The sequence below is a fragment of the Eupeodes corollae genome, chromosome 1 (genome assembly GCF_945859685.1).
Source record: "Eupeodes corollae chromosome 1, idEupCoro1.1, whole genome shotgun sequence".
Classification (NCBI taxonomy): Eukaryota; Metazoa; Arthropoda; class Insecta; order Diptera; family Syrphidae; genus Eupeodes; species Eupeodes corollae.
The window spans coordinates 115773126-115791563 of NC_079147.1; the positions used below are offsets into that span (position 1 = coordinate 115773126).

Sequence of the window (18438 nt, forward strand, 5' to 3'; positions counted from 1 at the left end):
CTTAAAAGTTTTTTTTTGCAAAATATTCTGAGATGAAGTAAAATAATTACAGCAGAATAAATTAAAAATCAACCTAAAGTCGATAATAAAACCAAGGTGATGCATTTTCATACATAGAACCGTTTGTTTTAATAAATTAAAAATGCTAGTTCATTCAGTTCCTGTTATACACTCTTTGATATTGCCATATTAGCCTTTGTACTACTTTATCATCATATCAGAACTTTATATAAACTATTTTACTCAAAACCTTCTTACCTTAAATGAAATATAATTTCATAAATTAAAAAACTTTTATTTCGGCGTATTTGTATATGATCTTAAATTGTACATCCAACTAATTTCAATATCTCTTTTAGTTTACTTAAATACGATCGAACACACGAAACTTCTCCATCTGGGAGGGGGCAACGTTGAACCACACCATAAACGATAATCGGCCGTATGGGGGCCATGTAGCAAATTACATTCACCCTGGTTCAAGCCGACTGCTGTAAAACAGCCGTTTAGAAATATAAACACTGATCATACCAGAACCGAGGTACTTCTTCACAATTTTGATCGTTAATCGCTGCCCGTAAAGACCAACGATGACCATCTTGAGCCAATGTTTGCACGTATCCCTTAGCCAAAGAAGTGCGGTACAAAATTGTTTCCGAATTTTGGACATATATTTTCAGTTTCCAGTCGTTGCAATATCTTTGAACCTTTTCGAAATAATGCAGCAATATTAATCTAATAACTTTAACCTTCCGAACCGTTCTATACGCAACTTTACCGTCGGTGTACGCTGTTGACTGGGTTAGACTACCAAGAGAATCAGTGAATTTACCGCTCCCTGTTGAAGATAACTTTTATTTTGGAATGTGTAATAAAGAATAAACTAATACTTTTGACAACAAACTTTTTTCCGCTAAGCATATCATAAGCTTATGACAAGCCTGCTCAGTTCAAGATAAAGACCCTTTTACCATACGGAGTCAACTAGAACAGCGCGTGAATGTGTTCCATTGGATATCAGAAACAAGTTTAGACGCAGCATGAATTGTGTCATGACTCGCTTTGAACACGTATTTTTTATGGAGCCCTATTCATTGTCTTCTCGAAAGCTTTGATGATGCTCAACGGTTTGGAATTGCCCTTTTCCTTTTTCAGAAGAGAATGAAATATATCGGTATTTCATTGCACTGCATTAAATAAATGTCAATTGCCTCCATCGGTAAATATCTTAGTACAACGTTGGATATACCATCGACACCTGCTTACTTTTTGTTTTTTTTTTTTATTTAGTTGAAGATAAAGACGGACATATTCACTGTTGACAACCCACGCCAACGAAATAAGGACAACGAAATTCGGATTTGTACGTGGAATGTTAGGTCCCTTAACAGACCAGGTGCAGCCGAACAATTAGCGGAAGGCCTAAACTGCTGCAAGGCAGTTATTACCACCATCCAAGAAGTGCGATGGGATGGACCGGGAAGACGCAAACTAAAAGACTGCGATGTATACTACGGCGACTTCTACCAAGAACAAAAACAGCGTATGTACGGGTGTGGATTTGTTATCGGAACTAGACTCAGGCAAAAAGTCTTGAGTATCAACAGTGTGAGCGAGCGCATCACGACAATCCGCATCAAGGCTTAATTCGCCAACATAACCCTTATATACTCTCTAGAGCATCTAAAATAACTATCTATAAGTCACTCATCATCCCGGTTGTCATTTATGGCCCTGGACCCTGTCAAAGAAAGATGAGAGCGTCTTAGGATGCTTCGAGAGAAAAATTCTTTGGGTGATTTTTGGTTCCGTACGCATAGATGGAGAATGGAAGAGAAGATATAACGACGAACTGTATGCAGTGACACTGACCTAGTTAGCAAAATTAAAGTCCAACGGCTTAGATCGCTAGGCCATGTAGAGCAAATGGACATCAACTCTCCAATCCGGAAGGTCTTCGAATCCAATCCTGAGGAACGGCGCAGTAGAGGAAGATCGCGACTCAGGTGGCGCACTCAACCAACTTGGCGTGCGAAACTGTAGACAGCTAGCTAGGGACTGAGCTGGCTGGAGACGCATGTTGGTTGAGGCCCAGGTCTGCCCCGGACTGTAGCGCCACCTTAAGTAAGTAAGTAAGTTGAAGATGAGCTCCAACATACTTGGTTTACTGGAATTAACTGACCGAATTTTCGTAATTGATAACCTGCATTTATTCTTAATCAACAGATTGACATTTTTTATTGACCACTTTAGTGTCCTAAACTCCAAGTCGTGCGGGTAATTAAATCGTCTGTACAAGTTTTTGAGTCTTGTCAGCAAGCCACTCTTGTGCCTACGTATAGTGCGTCAATAGTCGCGTTTCTGAAAGCGTCCATTTGGTCCCATTCTTTGTAATTTGGTATTGTCCGTTCCATCGTTCGTTTTATTGTTTCGTCCATCTGTTGTAAATCAATTTCTGTATTTGTCAGGTTTCTATTGTTTGGTGGGGCTATGACACTCTAAGAAAGTTTTCTCGCTAAGGCGTTAGTGAAACGAGACCATCACATCTTACTGTAGTTGTTAGAGTGCCATGCAAACTCCACGCGTTCGTTAGGAATCTGCATAACAGCAGCCTGTCAGCAGTGATCCTGTCTGTTATTGTCAGTGTGGTATCGTACAGAAAAACGCGCTACGAACTAAAAATCCAACCACGGGAACTGAAAAATTGACAAAATACGTTTTTAAAGAAATTAAATATCAGGTTGTTAGTTGATGGCAGATAAATTTAGAAAAGTACAAGATATAGTTAAAGAAACTCTCTGAAAATTCAAGTGCCACTATCTAGCTCTAAGTACTTAGGTATATAGTGTTAATATCATGTTCTCTTTCATTTATTTTGAAAACCATAAAACTTTCTTATTAATAACTTAGCTATTAAGTGGAGGTTTGATTATTAATTTACCACTTACCACTTATGTAAGTCGGGGAGCAAATAAACGTCTATAGATCTACATATCTCATCTAATAAATAACAAGTCAACAATATTATTTTTAATAAATTGAAGATCATTTTAGATTATTTATTGTCTTTCTATGGACATAAAAACATAAATTTTTTAATACACTTAATCTCAAATATTATACATATCACATTATAATCTAATTATCAAAGCAATTTTTCTTTCTGAAAACGACTTGTCCTTAGAGGTAACCATCTTCAACCGCCTTCATTATTTGTATTACTTTATTGTACAGCAATTCCCGAGCATCTATGCCCCAAACAAAGTCCAAATGATTAAATTCGGGAAATTTAACTAAAAATTTTCCAATCACATTTGGAAGATCCGTATCGAGTCTATCAACATCTGCAGGAACTGTTAGCCAATCATTTGATCCATAATGTAATGCCACTTTTGCTGAAACATTTTCTAGTATATAATCCGGTGGTGAAAATCTACCATAAATCTTCCAGTTGTCTAAGTAACCGTGATCGAATTGCCTAAAATGGCCAGAAGATTTGAGCTGAGCAAAGTGGATAAGCTGTTTCGTAGACGATCCTGCTGGTGTGTGTCCCAGAATTACTGGTAGCATGGTCTATTAGAAAAGTATATACAAAATGTTTATATCGGATATGTACATATATATTCGAAATGAAACGTATTCTTACATGATTCAATTGGAGTTTGTCAAATCCAGCTATGGAAAAAATTATTTGCGAACAAATGTTTTGACCTATAGAGTCATCGTCACAAATAAACCGGCTAAAATATTTGACGAAAGAATTATTAGGCAAAAACTGATGAGTTCCGATAATCTTCAAAAGATACTATAAATATTTAAAAAGAAAAGCAATTAATTTCTCTTAGTTTTCTAAACCTCTAGAAAGACCTTACTTACGGATATTGGGGAACGAAATAATGACAAAAAATTGATAACTGGACTTCTAGAGTGTTTTATAAATGCAGCTGGGGCAAGGGCTTGCATTGAGATTATCTTTTCATTGTATTGAGGAAGTAAGCTTGCCATTATCCAGAAACACGTTGTTCCCTTGATTAAATTTACAATATTTTCTTTTCTTTTATAATAATTAAATAATTTTGTATACAAACTTGAGAATGCCCAACATAATGTAATTTGGTGAAATTAGTTTTCTCCAAGACATAATCAATCGTTACTGGTAAATCATGAATTCCCATTTCATGGAAACTAAAATCCCAAAATTTTGCATTTTTCGGATTTTCAGAAGTATGGTTCTTACAATACGTATTGCCCCTCACATTAGCCATCCAAACATCGTAGTGAAGATCCGAAAGCATATAAGCTGAAACAGATTAAAAACAGTTATACGTAATAAAGGGAAATATATTAAAACATATAATAATGTAATGAAATTAATTAAATATGAAATTATGTACAAAACCAGACGTTTGGGTACGTTCAATATAAAAAAGTAATGTTATGAAAACTTAAAGAACTGGTTTGAGACGTGATAAGAGACTTGGAATACCAATAAATTGTGAGCTTTATAAAAACTAGAACTTATTTTAATTACTTAAAATCCATTACTTTACAAAAAAGAAGTGTCTGTAAATATTAAATCAATTTTTAACATTATTACATATTATGCCATTATTGTCATAAGGCCCTTTCAAAAATATTGCTCATTCCATCTCGAACTATTTTCAAAAGCTTAGTGTTAAAGTTGTGAAGTTTTTATCTGGTAATCCGCAATTGATCTCCGTTCTGGAATTTAAACAAAATACGTTTTGGATCCTTACAAAGTGACTTCATAATTGGAGCTTTGTGTGATCGTATGGATGAAACTTTTGACTTATTTATGTAACTTTAAAATGAAAAAGAGGCTAAGATGCGACCACATTGACAACTTCCCATCCCGTCTTTTGATTTGTCTTGCTTAAAACTTAAACAAAAAAAGAACATAATAATATTGTATATGAGCTAAATAATTTAAAGTAGATATCTTTGTTTTTTCTCCTATTACTATTTCTTATCAATTCTTTGTTGTTGAATTTTTCTACAAAAAAATAACTAAAACTTACCAACATATTTTGTTTGTGATGAAATAGTTTGATTTCAAAATCTATTTTTGTTAAGGAGATTTTTAGTTGAAAGCCTATTATTACCAATTTTAGTAGCATTTAGTGTTGGATTTGTACAAAATTTTACTGAATATCGAAAACAATAATTTCTCTAAGATACAATTAATTTGGAGCCAATATCCTTAGTTTTTGAAAAGATATTTGAATCAAAAATCAATTTTTATCAAGTGTTGGTAATGTTTTTTTTTTTCAAAAAAAAAATTGTCAATTCGATTTGTCTCAAATATTTAGTGAATGTTGAAAACTATATTTTTATGGTATGAAATTAGTCTTTAATAAAAAATTATATTTTTCGCCTTAAGACCACCGATAAGTCTATCAGCATTTCAAAACATCAACAATAAGTCCCATGTAACATTTTTTCTACGTCCATGTATCATTTTTGATACATGAACAGGACTCGGCTTCACTGTCCCCATACAAATATATTTAGAAACGCTCATTCGCCCGGTTCTTAAAAAAACATTATAATTTAGTAAGATTCGACATAGAATAGGTTGGATACATACATAATAGGTCACTACTGTTAAAAAAGTGTATATTTTAATTAAGTAATTTTTTTTAACTTGGACGTGTGCTAACTAATTTTGTGTATCAAAGATTAACCATAGGACGTATGAGTGATTATCGGTTTGTATTATGTGATTGGCAATTTATTTGAAAAATCGAAGACTTATGTGGAAGATTACACAAAAATCGAGTCGATCCTCTATTAAACGTCTCTAAAGCAAAATTTAAAAAATCCGAAATAATTGCTTGTAAAAAGGTTGGATGCACTGCTATCTTACAAAAGGCTTGATATTCGAGATGTGCTACTTGCCATGCTAATGAATCGACAACAATAAGAATGTGGAGTTTAGATAAAATTGAACCAAATGCAGTTATAGACTATACCCGTGTTTTGTTGGAAAATCTATCCATAGTATAGTACGATTTTACACGAATAACAAAAACAATACCCGCAGTATGAATACAAACGATAAAAATTAGAGTAGAGTCTTACAATGGACGGGTTTTTGACATTTATACGAGTCTCGAAAGGATCTAATGTGATTTTGTTCTCAAATGTTGGTACAATTGATATCGCATTCGTATCTCGATGGGTGTGTTGGTTAAATAGTTGTGCATTTGCAATCATGTGTGTTTGTCATTGGGGAAAAAATGAATCTATTACTGTTGATATTATTTAGTTTTGTTAGTGAAAATGGACTAACTGAGCTTATTTTGCAAGAGAAAACAATAGAAAAGATATTTATATTTTGCTATATTTCCACCAAAAGTTTATCTCAGTTTATATTAAATAAATCTTTTTAGTGTTGGATATTGTTTTTCCACAAGAAGATTTAAAAATGATTAAGTTTTACAGCTTTTTCTAAAATGCAAATAGTGTTTCGATTTTTTCGATTGTGTGAAGTGAAAGTGAGATAGTTTGATTCGTGTTAAACAATTAAGAACTGATTAGTTCAGAACAATATAAGAATACCTACTCCATGTCCATTTTCTTTTTAAGTTTGATTAAAACAAAACTATGTTTTTTGTACACAAGCATGCAAATAAACAGACCATAATGCATTATCTGTAAAGCCAACTAGTCCATACAGGTTTTTCTTCAAAAATGTTTACTCGACTCCGATCCCCGACCGGAATCGATTAGAATCAAACTCATTTCAACTCGATTCAGGTATATAAAGAATTAAGACGAGCTTCAAGCTCGCTTCAACACTACATGTTAATGTAGTAGTCTTCGAAGCAATTGTTAAATTAACTTTTTTTTATAGAATCTCAATTTCCAGATGTTTTCTTACTATTTTTTCTTGAACAAGAAATGATCTCGAGGGTCGATTGCATTCGCTACAAAATGTATCCTTCACCTGTCAGCCTAACACGTCCATACACACACTTCTATACAAAAATACCACGTAAAAAAAGTTTTTCGTGTTTCAGTACCTTTAAAAAAGACGGTTGTGCAGCCTTTAATTCGAAGCAAGTAGGTATCAACAGAGTGAGAACAATGCATCAAACCATTGGGCTTGATATGCTACAATTTACATCATACGAGTAAGGACACATAAACACATCCTTATAAGTATAGCTGAATTATTAACTATTATTGTTTTCCAAAATGAAAAAAAATACTTTCATAAGAAAGTGAGGATTTACGACTGAACAAACAATTTTTTTTACTAAAATATATCGCCATTTTTGTTTAAGTTTATTCAAAAATTATTTTTTTGTTCATTCCTTCAAGATGATAAATGTTTATGTATCAAAATTGGCAAGGGCAAGGGAAACAAATTGTACGTATCAAAAATTATGCTTATTGACGATGTATTTTTTTTCTATTGCGAAATAATGGACATTTGAATATTTCTATATCAGTTCGTAAGGGAACAGTCAAGCTTAATTCCAAAATCTATTAAATATGATACACGGCGCTTCATGCGGTTGCACAAAAAAAATTAATTTTTTGTATCAATTGTCGAAAATTAATTTTTACCAACTTTTAGTAATTTTGTAATTTTTTTGTAGGTTTTATTTTTTTTAATCAAGAATGTCCTTCCGATTTTTCTCAAAATTTTATTTTTTCTTCATTATTTTGGACATGAAATAAATTTTTGTTCGTAAATGTTCAAGGTATTGCGCTAATGGATACGACCCCCATTCTTTTTGAATTTATTTTTTGTATATGAAAACAACATTTGTATTTTACTTCCTTAAACTTTGTTGCTAAAAGTATAGCTATTAACTGAGGACTGGACCAAGAACATAATATGAATCAGAGGTTAAGCAGCACAAATTCATCAACTTTTGACCAACTGACTATCCGGGGGGGGGTCATATGAGCCATTAAGTTAAGTTGTATAAGTAATGATTTCATCCACAGATTTATTAATAATTTAACATCATTCACCAAAAAGTGGGTTTCTGTCAAAAACAACTAACATTTTTCTTTTGACTCAATTGAGAATTTGAAAAAACTTTAGTCATGCCTTAAATAATTTTCATTAAATTTTTTTCTAAGAAAAAGTACAAATATTCAGGTTCTTAAAAGAATCCTTGAAAAAAAGAGATCATCAATTTAAATTCCTTAAATAAGTCTTTAATTTTAGTATTAAATTTTTTGATAGCACAAACAATTCTGTCGATTGAAATTAAGGTTTTCGGCCGATTAGTGTAAGACGTTTTTTTTCATTTTATTAATACGAAAAAAACCAGCATACAAATTTTTTGATGTGATTTTTCTAATACTTTCTCTAAATTTTGTGTTCTTAATTGGGCTTCTTTCTACAAGTAAAACTTATTTTGGTATTACTTCAGAAGAGTACCCCTCAAAAACTTTTTTTTTAAGTTTTCTCAAAAACTAATGGACCGATTTCAATAATCATTTCTTTCTGTGCAAGCTCTTTTTGATGATCAAATGATCAAATTGATTATGATTTTTTATGATCAAAAATGTACATACATATGTTTTTCATTTTTACAAGGATATTAATTTTGTTTACAAAACTCGATATCTTTGAAAGGGGTCAACATTTTTTGACGAAATTCAAATGTAAGATGTACATTTATTTATAAGCTTTTTATTTAGTGCTTACCAAAAATATTTTTTAACAAAATTTCAAATTTAAAATGATTTTCGAAAAAAATAATCTAGAGTTTTTGACAAATAAAATGGCATTTAAATTTTTGAGTAGAACTTATTTTGCAGGTACATTGTTATATCTTAAAATATAGGAAATATTTTTAAACATACTTTTTGGAAGATATTAGCAAGTTCTAGCGACCCAGTCGTGCATTTTATTTATTTCAAAATTGGTTTTCTGTTGAACACAAAGCCTCTTAAAAGATCTTAAAAAATTGAATAAATCTACTTTTAAATTGAATTTGCTTTGAATGCTCTAGAACTAATATTTAAACACAAACAAAAGCGGCTAATTGAAAAACATAATAAACGGATCTTGTCTATTAATATACAAGCTTGGGATCTCTTGAGATTTGAAGTGAAAAGAGAATCTGAAACGTGTAACTTGTGAGTGTCACACAAACGTTTCTTCCCAACTTATTTGTTTACCTTAATTTTTTTTAATTTAATATTGATTTCCTTAAATTCAAGAACCAAACATTTTTCCCTCTAAAATGTTTAAGTTTTGTTGACTCCTTTAAGATCAAAATACGAGTAAGCGGACTGAAAGCGATAGTAATAGTAAACTCACAAAAGTTCGAAAAAACTTCGTCAAATAAAGCCCGACATTTCTTCATATTAGATCCTCTCTCATTTTCTGGATTTTTGAGATTTTTAGCGGATAAATGGATACAAGATAAGTATATTTTATTTTTGGAAAAAAGCTACGTTTCGAAACAATTTCTTAGATTTGCGTGAAATGCAGCAAAAACCATCTAAACTATTGTGTTTTAGCTCTTAAATTAGGCATGTTAGGGAGTCATCCAAATCGAAAATTTAGACCTTGCTCGACAATAGTGTTCTAAAATAATTTGTTAACTAAAATTGTCATTTTAGCAATTAAAATATGTAAAGGTTAGATTAATATACTCATACACATTATGTTATTTAAATTCTGTTAGTCTCCTTTACAAAACATTAAAGAACATTTTAAGCGGTGAGTGATGAAAGGCCTGGATTCACCCTTGCATGCTTCTTAAAATGTTTATCAATGTTATTTGTTAAGATTATTGAGATAGATGTAATTTAACTTCTCAAAAATTATTCTTTTTAATAAGGTTTTGCTCTTTTCAAATTTCTATGTGTAAAGAATTTACTTACCAAATCCCTTATGTGGTCCCATCATCACCCATGTACTGGAAGAATCTAAAAGGCCATGTACCATTAACACCGGAGTCGCGCCGGGTTTTGGAATACGATGTATTTCTAAAATATAACCATCTTCAGTTGTTACATGATGTGTTTCAGCTGGATAACCATATTTCGTGACCAATTGAGTCTGAAAATTAAATTTTTCAAATCCAACATAGACCAGACACTGTTTTTAATTGGCACTTACTGTAGTCAAATGTTCGTCCTCCTTCACACTTGGGTCAATTTCCCCATCAGTGTCAAACAAATAGGAATAAATTTCATTGCCGTCTATGAACTCTAATGTTAAGGTAGATTTAAAATTTGACCAGCTATTTTCCGATTTGCAAGAGCAAGCTATGGCACCCAAAACTAGAACTAGCTTTAGCCACATTTCAATAAAAACTGAATAAAAATATTACTCATTTGACCCCCAGAAATTGTTTTTATTCAAACTGTTATCGTTAGTTGTAATACACAATAATAAATGACACATCTGTTTATAAAAAAAAATCTATTCAAGGGCGTTCGCAGGGTTTCATCCAGGGGAGGGGCATACTATCCAGAAAATATAAACAATTGGAACTTACATTTAATTTTATATTCTAAACTAAATTTGTATTTATAACTCAATATTGTACGAGTATATATAAACTCAATTTTCACAGAAATTCATAACTATTTATAAATATAAAAAAATTTAAAATAAAAATTCTTTTAAAGGGTCAAACAAAAAGTTGCTTTCTTCATAATGATAGGTCAATGCTTATGACTCAAAACTAACAAATTGTGTATTTTCTTACAAAATTTTAGTCAGGTTACTTCCACAACAAGGAAATATCAATTAATCATTTATTTTTAAAAATTTCTTTATTTTGCTGAAAATTGTTCTAATTATTATTTTGATTTTGTCGTTCCCTAAGAATAATCTCGATGTTATTGTGGAAATGGTACCCTAAGCTCAATTGGGATACGCACTTGGCCCCTCTTTACCTTCTCACTCATTCATACAAAAAAAATAATAATGAATGGATATTGGATAATCAAGCCAAAGCGTCTCATGTTACAAAGCTCAACTGATAAGATTTATGAACGCTTAGTTCAAAATCACTGTTCAGTTCTCAATTTTATTTTTACTAACACAGCAGAATTTGTATTCAATGCTTAAAAAATGGAATGATTCATGAAAAACGATATAAATATACAAGCATATATGTATGTGCATAAATAATTCAGCAAAAGTTCAAGAAAGTAAGATTGCCCTAAAAAATCCTGCAAAATAAAACGTTTAACAATTATCAAGCGAAGTAATTAGTTTTCCTTTGTATGGGCAGCAAAAATTAAGAAAGTTGAGGAATACTGTTCCTAAAACTAAAGTGATATGAATTCGAAAAAATACGCAAATAAAATGAATCCAAAAATAGTTACTTTAGTTAACTTTAAACTTCATTATAAAAATTTAAGATTGTTGATATCAAATCGGTAAACATTTCTTGTTTATAAGACCACAATTTTATCTATTATATATATTATTTATTTATTATATTAGGTTCATATATTTACATTAGAGTAAACGCAACACCCATAAAAAATGTTTGCCGATATTTAAAAAGACAAAATTTAAACTCGATTGCATAAGTCTAAATGGTTTCAAAAATCTCTGTTTTTTTCAATAACTTGCGATAAAACCTAGCTCTTGCTCCCAAACAGCTGAACCTTTTCTAACTTTATATGTATTAAATGAAAGATAATATTTTTACCAACACTTAAAATAAATATTGTGCAGCAATATAGGTGTAAATAAGAAAATGTAGTCATATAGTTACTGTGTTTGCCAAAAAACAACTGTTTTATTTAAAAAAATAGGAAACATTTAACAGATTTCAAAATATTTAAGATAGATAGATACATTTCTAATACATAATTAATGAAATAAATAATAAAAAAAGGTTATAATTTAATCAAGAGATGTACTTAAAAAGGTTTTGGAAACATCAGGACACAAATTTAGGCAGTCCGTCACTATTTGAAGGGCATATTAATTTTGTTCCTCATCTTTCGTTAAAACGTTATTTAAATCAGTTATAAATTTGACAACTCTTTCTGCTATGTCATTTACGAATTTAAGTGATTACACTTTTTTAAAGCCTTCTTTAAAACGATTTGGAGGGTCTTTGAGAAAACTTGTGTCTATTTTCAAACGGCTGAAAAAGTTCAATGTCTCTTTGTTAAAAATATTTTGTAACTCTACGTGACCAATTGTTTTAGTTCATGTACGTGTAGCTTTGAGTTAACTATTCTGTTTTTAAAAATTATGTTCGCTATTTGATTTTTCGAATTTAAGAATTTTTCAAGAGCCTTCTCAGAAAAGTTGTTGTCTATCCTGCAGCAGTCGATGCAACTACACTCAAAAGATCAGGATCTTCTTTGGAAGCCAGATAAGCCTAAGGGCATTATTTAACATTGCAGTTAATTTCTACGATGAAAACACAGATATCATAAATAGCATTACGTATCTTATTAATCATTTTAAACTGGCTTCGAAATACGAATATTTTTTAACTATTAATGGCTTAAGCCATGCATCTATCATGCCATATTGCTCCTAGTGTTTTAAATCTAACTATGCTTCCATCTAGAACTCAAAAAAAAAAAAAACTGAAGAAATTCCTTGTAACCATCCCTAGCCTGACATTCTTGTAGTTTTTTCTATAATTCACTGGTTTATTTATTTATTTGAAAACTTTTTAATAACATGAGTTCCAGTGGTTGAACCCAACTTACAACTTTTATTCAACATTTGCAGCAATATTTTGAAAGATCCTTTCATTCGTCCAGTGTTCGAAGCAGTGGTGTCAAAACACATTGTTTAACAGAATTCGAAACTCCCCGTTGTTTTATACACCAGCGCTAGTCGTAGTCATATAAGTTGTTCATTTTCACCATAAGATAGAAATATAGGTGTTCATTGATTTTGCTTTTTCTTAAGAACATAGGCAACAATTTCCCATCCCAATGAATAACTATTGTACATGCATAATGGATAAAGACATTTTGTAAATATTACTGTTCAATATTCAAAAACACTTAGCTTGAGATTTGAGAAACTAACTTAACGATTGTTTGGAAATGGAATAAAAACAATACAAATATTTTTTGTTTAGAGAAAGGTGAAACAATGGGAAAAGGGCCATTTTTATTGTATCTTTTCTTAAAGGAGATTGTTTATCCACCCTAGACAATTGACCCTTTCATCAGAAGTGGACTTTCCAAGCTAAGACAGAAAATGGTCTAGCCGTTAAAAAAATAATTGTATTCAGATGTATGTACATACATACATACATATGTATAAGGAAATGATTTATGGAAACTTTAGCAAAAATTTAATTTTTGAAAAGAAAAAAATTGGTATTTCTTGGTGGTACAACGACGTAAGTGAAAATTTTGAATATTCTCAGTTAAGTATGTCACAGCTCTTAAAAAAGGTATTTGCTTCCAATAAAACAAAGACCTAATTGAAATTGTTCTATTTTGTATCCAGAGATATGTCTTCGTACCGTTATATTGTTTTCAAACTAAAGTATCGCAAGTACATTGACTTATCTGTGACTGTGTTTCAAAACTGCAACGAACAACACTTTGATTAGTCAGAAAACGACCTATTTGTGAGTTCGAAAACTTTTTGTATAATTGTTTTATTATTTTCGGTCGAACAAAGTCGTTAATGCACGTTATGGGAGTTTTCTGTTGAATTTTTTAAATATTTTCCTAATATTTCAGTGAGACACAAGTGTTAGTTACTTCATTGTTTGTAAAAAAATTTAGTTTGTGAGTGTAGTTTGTGTCATTATTCTGCCAAATATTAGCATGACTTTCTGTATTTAAGTATTTAGGACGTTGTTACAAAATAGAAGGTGGAAAAATGCTGGCAAAACTTGCAATCGCAATGACAAAAGTTGAGGTTGACCATCCCAAAGTTTCTCCAGTCATGTCTCCAGTAATGAAAAATGAATTTAAGAAAAGTTTCTCAAAAACCATTCATTGAAAGTACCAATTCGAGAAACGATGACTTCTCTGCATATGATAGTGTTTTCTCTCCTGCAGAAGGTCAAGGTTCAGAGGGTGACAATGATTCATCAAATATATCCAATAATGACAAGAATGAATTACAACTAGAAGTCTCGGTGGCCAACTTACCGTTAAAGAAGGGAAAAAGAAGATCTTTGAACCCAAACAGTTGGAAGCAGAATGTAGCAAAGTTGGCGGGCTCAACAAAATCTCGCTTCTTTTCAACGTCAACGTGATTTTTTAAACTCTTGCATTGAACCACTGCAGTGTAAATACCGTCGCATATCTGTATCTAAAGAAAATCCAAGGAAGCAAAACTGTGCCTTTTTCTTAATGAATAATGGAAACAAATTTCGAGGGGTTTTTAGTGTCAGAAAAAGTTGTTCGAACAGTTATTGAGAACAAGACATCAGGTGAAATGGTCAAAGAAGATCAACGCGGAAAGCATTCCAATCATCCGAAAATTTACAGCGCAGTACTTGATTCAAAAAGGGCCCACATATACTCCATTCCACGAAACAAAAGTCACTATTTGAGGGCTCAGACTTCAAGTGAATTTATAGACGGCGGACTGTTTATTGCTGAAATGTATAGGCATTATAAAACGGATCGAACTTCTCTCCAAAAAAACGTTGCGAGGTATAATGCATACGCAAGGATAATCAATAATAAATTTAATATTTGCGAAGCCTTTAAAAATTCAACAGGAGAGGAAGACGAGCACTTAGATGGCTCTTAGAAGCTACACCAGGAGGAACAAAAATTAAGTCGGGATGAAAAGACCAAAGACAAAGAAAACACATCCGACTTAGTAGTAGCCACGTGCGACTTACAAGCTGTTCTTCCAGTTCCTGTTCTGCTCCTCATCTGTTTTTTTTATAAATCAAGATTTTCATTTTGCAGATAGCGGAGAAAAAAATTGTAAACAATGTGTGTTATTTCTGGCACGAGTTATTATGGAACAAAGGTTCAAACGAGAAAGGATCTTGCGTGCTTATGTTTCTCTAAGAGTTATCGGTCACTTGTCCAGGTGCAGACGTTGTGTTTTACACGGACAACTGTGGTGGTCAGCAGAGGAATAGATGAAACAATTACATACTTAAACTTCCTAAGAATTGCAACATTTTGACGAGATATTGATTTCAGGTGCATAATTATAATGTATTTGTATGCCGTAGAAAATTTCTCAATAAAGTCCCTAACAAACAAATTTCTTATTCAAGGTCACACATAGAATGAATGAACCAAAAAAGCGGGACAATATACGTGCCCGACTAATATGTGTCGATCATAAGAACAGCAACAAGGAAAGGAAATGCTTTTGTAGTTAGAAATTAAACTATAAGGACTTTTACGATTTAAAGTTGCTTTTTGATGAAATGTGTTTAAATATTTCCAAAAACAACGATGGCGACCCCATTAAAATATCAGAAATTAAGCTTTAACAATTTGAAAAAGGCTGTAATGTATACTTGTAAAAAAAAATTATAGCGAAATAAGTTGGGAACAAGTCAACAAACCGTCGCTCTTCTGCCTCAAAGGAGTTGCAATTTAAACAATTAAAGCCCGCATACACATCAAAAATACCGTTGGTACCAAGAAAGAAAGCAGTTTGAGTTTACTAAAAAGTTACATCATTCCAAGTTACTATATGAGCCTATTTTTACTAGAATTTTTCAAGTTTATTTATTACAAATCACTATCCTGTTTATTTGTACTAAAATTATTATAAACACTGCTAGAAGCAGACAAAAATGACTAAACTTTCAAAACTGTGATTAAAAACCCTTGAATAAATAGTTGTATAAATGTATGTTTTTTTAATAAAAACCGTTTTCAAAACGTTAAATCGTGTTTTCTGAAGAATCGAATTACGCACTTACGTCATTGTACCACCGGAGGTGCATGACGAAATATGTACGAAACCCAACTACAAAATGAATTCTATTTGTATTGTATAACGGGAATATTGGCCAATAAAATATTGAAGAAGGTGATTCTAAGAGTAATGATCAAAGATTAGTGAAACTGTTGAAAATATGACAAGGCTTGTTAAAGAAAATGGCCGCATTCACAAAGCTAGTGGCTACGTAGTCAAAATTCAACTAGTTTTGTGAATGCAAAACTACACTACATACATAGCTAGTCAATCTAGAACTGTCATATTATTGACAAATGAAATATATATAAAACATTTCTGATTTGATAACTTTAACTTATCTTTTGTGTTTTTAAATTCAATAAAATCAAATTTAAGACACAATTTGAATGATTTATATTTGTATTTAAATATTGAACAATTTATTTCATTTTGAATTCGTGTTACTTTACCGATCAGCTGATTGTGAAACGTCAAAATCATTCTCCACTAACTTTGTAGCCGAATTGTTTACACTACGTCGTCGGAGGGTAAATTTCAACTACTTTTGTAGTTAGATTTAGCCAATCAGAATTTCTTGACTACGTAGCCACTAGCTTTGTGAATGCGACCAATGATTACTAATGGATTCCCTATTTTGAATCTGGATGTTTAGAGGGTTTATACAAAAAAATGGTTTGAAGAAGTAAGTACACACGAAGATATTGTAATCAAAAAGATAGTTTACAAAATTTGTATGTTATTCCATGAAAAGAATCATCTCTCTTTGGAAGACCTAAGATATGGTGAGAAAAATACGGTTTTTAATTATATCATTGGGAATATTTCCGTGCTGTTGGAAAAGAGCACTCCGAATGGGTGGAATCTCAGCATAGTTTGCAATACACAAGAAAGGAGACCCTCCAAATTACACCAACTACACAGGCATCAGATTCCTGAGCATTGCATATAGGATCCTTTCTGTCGTATTACGTTCGTCAACAACCTGATAGGTCCATATCAATGTGGCTTAAGACCAGGAACTTCTAACCGATACCCACCATCTCTTTATCGATTTTAAAGCCGCGTATAACAGCTTCTACAGGAAAGAGCTCTACAGATTTGAATGTAGTTCCAAAAGTTGTACATTTTCTTACAAAGATTAATTCATCTGACATTATGAAACTAACTACCAAAGGAAGAGATGATTTAAATCAAATTTCAAACTCTAAAAACACACCAAACATTCAAGTTTTATGGATGTAGTACTGTTTTAACCAACCAGAGATGAGCTATATCGCTAAACAAAATTCCAGCGATAAGTACATAAGTATTTCTAACATAATCATGATTTCAAAAATAAATTTGCAAATTTTAAGAGCGTTCTTCGACAGTTAAAATAGTGTTGCCAACGTAAAAAGTTCAATACCTCTTACAAAAACACTTGTTATAAATAAAGTTCTATGTAGATTAAGCCTTCAAGTAAGCGAGGAACCATTGTGTTCACGGGTTTAAGGCATATTGTAAATTTGGGTGTATGTATGTACATGCACATAGTCCAGAAAGTCTCCGTACAGCAGATTTCTTTTTGATGATTCGAGATAAAATATTTACTATAACAATATATTAAAAACGGATTTTTAAAAATCCGTCATAATTTTTTTTTAAATTTGGTAAAAAGGTGAAAGTGGAAACTAAGGCTCGTTTCACACTACACGGTTTTGACCGTACGACAAAAATCCGGACGGCCACATTTTGTTAGAGGCGCAAAGAAGATCATATACGCTTTCATATTATACGGTCACGTTAAAATGCCGGCGCAGCGCAGTGTAGCAGCCGTCTACTGCCACTACAGTATACGGCAGCAGGGCCGCGCGATAAGCTTAATAGCGTACGTGACGAAATGCATGCTTACGATTTTATTCGTGCGGAGAGTTCAAAAAAAGTATACTAAGCACAGGAACCCTGCATGTATTGTGTTATACCGTACGGTTAAAACCGTATAATGTGTAATTAGCCATTGATCCGGTTTATGTCGTCCGGTTTTTTGATGTACGGTCAAAACCGTGTAGTGTGAAACTAGCCTAACTCTTTTTTAATGTTACCACTTTGGTTTTTACATTTATTCCTAGTACTTTTTTTCAAAAAAAAAACAATAAAATTAGGCTGCTGTACGGAGACTTATTGGACAAAGTGTACATATTGATTAATTTTTTCAACTTAAAATATTTAATTTATGTATTTATTCGCTGACTACAAAACATTGTTTTCGTTTCAACTTGCTCACTGATTGTAGTGTCCATAATTGTTTGGACATCTTTAAAATACATTTCAGCATATCAAAGGCAATGATTCTCACAAGTTTACTTAAATATTAACAAGTTTATTTAAATATAAACATAATCTTTCAGAAAATGTACATATGTATATTGTATGTATATATTATTAAGAAACAAAAGTAGTGGAGATTCATATTTTCATTTCGATAGTGAAATGTTTCCAAAAATGTACTTTTTTTGAATTCACCAATCTTTAAAGTTAATTGATAAATAAGAACTAGCACCTGAAGCTAAGACAAATCTAATGACACAAATATCAAC

At 31.8% G+C, this 18438-nt stretch overlaps 1 protein-coding gene across 1 annotated transcript; it reads right to left on the reverse strand.

Moving 5' to 3' along the window:
- Positions 1–3038: 3038 nt before the first annotated feature.
- On the reverse strand, positions 3039–10322 carry LOC129942414 (lipase 1-like). The gene is made up of 6 exons (XM_056051330.1): positions 10121–10322; positions 9883–10060; positions 4089–4300; positions 3877–4026; positions 3647–3805; positions 3039–3573 (listed from the first exon to the last, which is right to left on the reverse strand). Exons 1-6 carry the CDS (start codon positions 10304–10306, stop codon positions 3181–3183), a joined length of 1278 nt encoding a protein of 425 aa, XP_055907305.1. The 5' UTR covers positions 10307–10322; the 3' UTR covers positions 3039–3180.
- Positions 10323–18438: the final 8116 nt, after the last annotated feature.

Excerpts from the sequence above, each read along its gene's own strand:
- LOC129942414 (XM_056051330.1), bottom strand. The coding sequence starts at position 10,306 with ATGTGGCTAAAGCTAGTTCTAGTTTTGGGTGCCATAGCTTGCTCTTGC. Across the intron at positions 4,301-9,882 it reads GGGACCACATAAGGGATTTG|CTTATATGCTTTCGGATCTT; the intron begins GTAAGTAAATTC and ends AATCTGTTTCAG. Across the intron at positions 3,574-3,646 it reads ACAAACTCCAATTGAATCAT|ACCATGCTACCAGTAATTCT; the intron begins GTAAGAATACGT and ends CTTTTCTAATAG.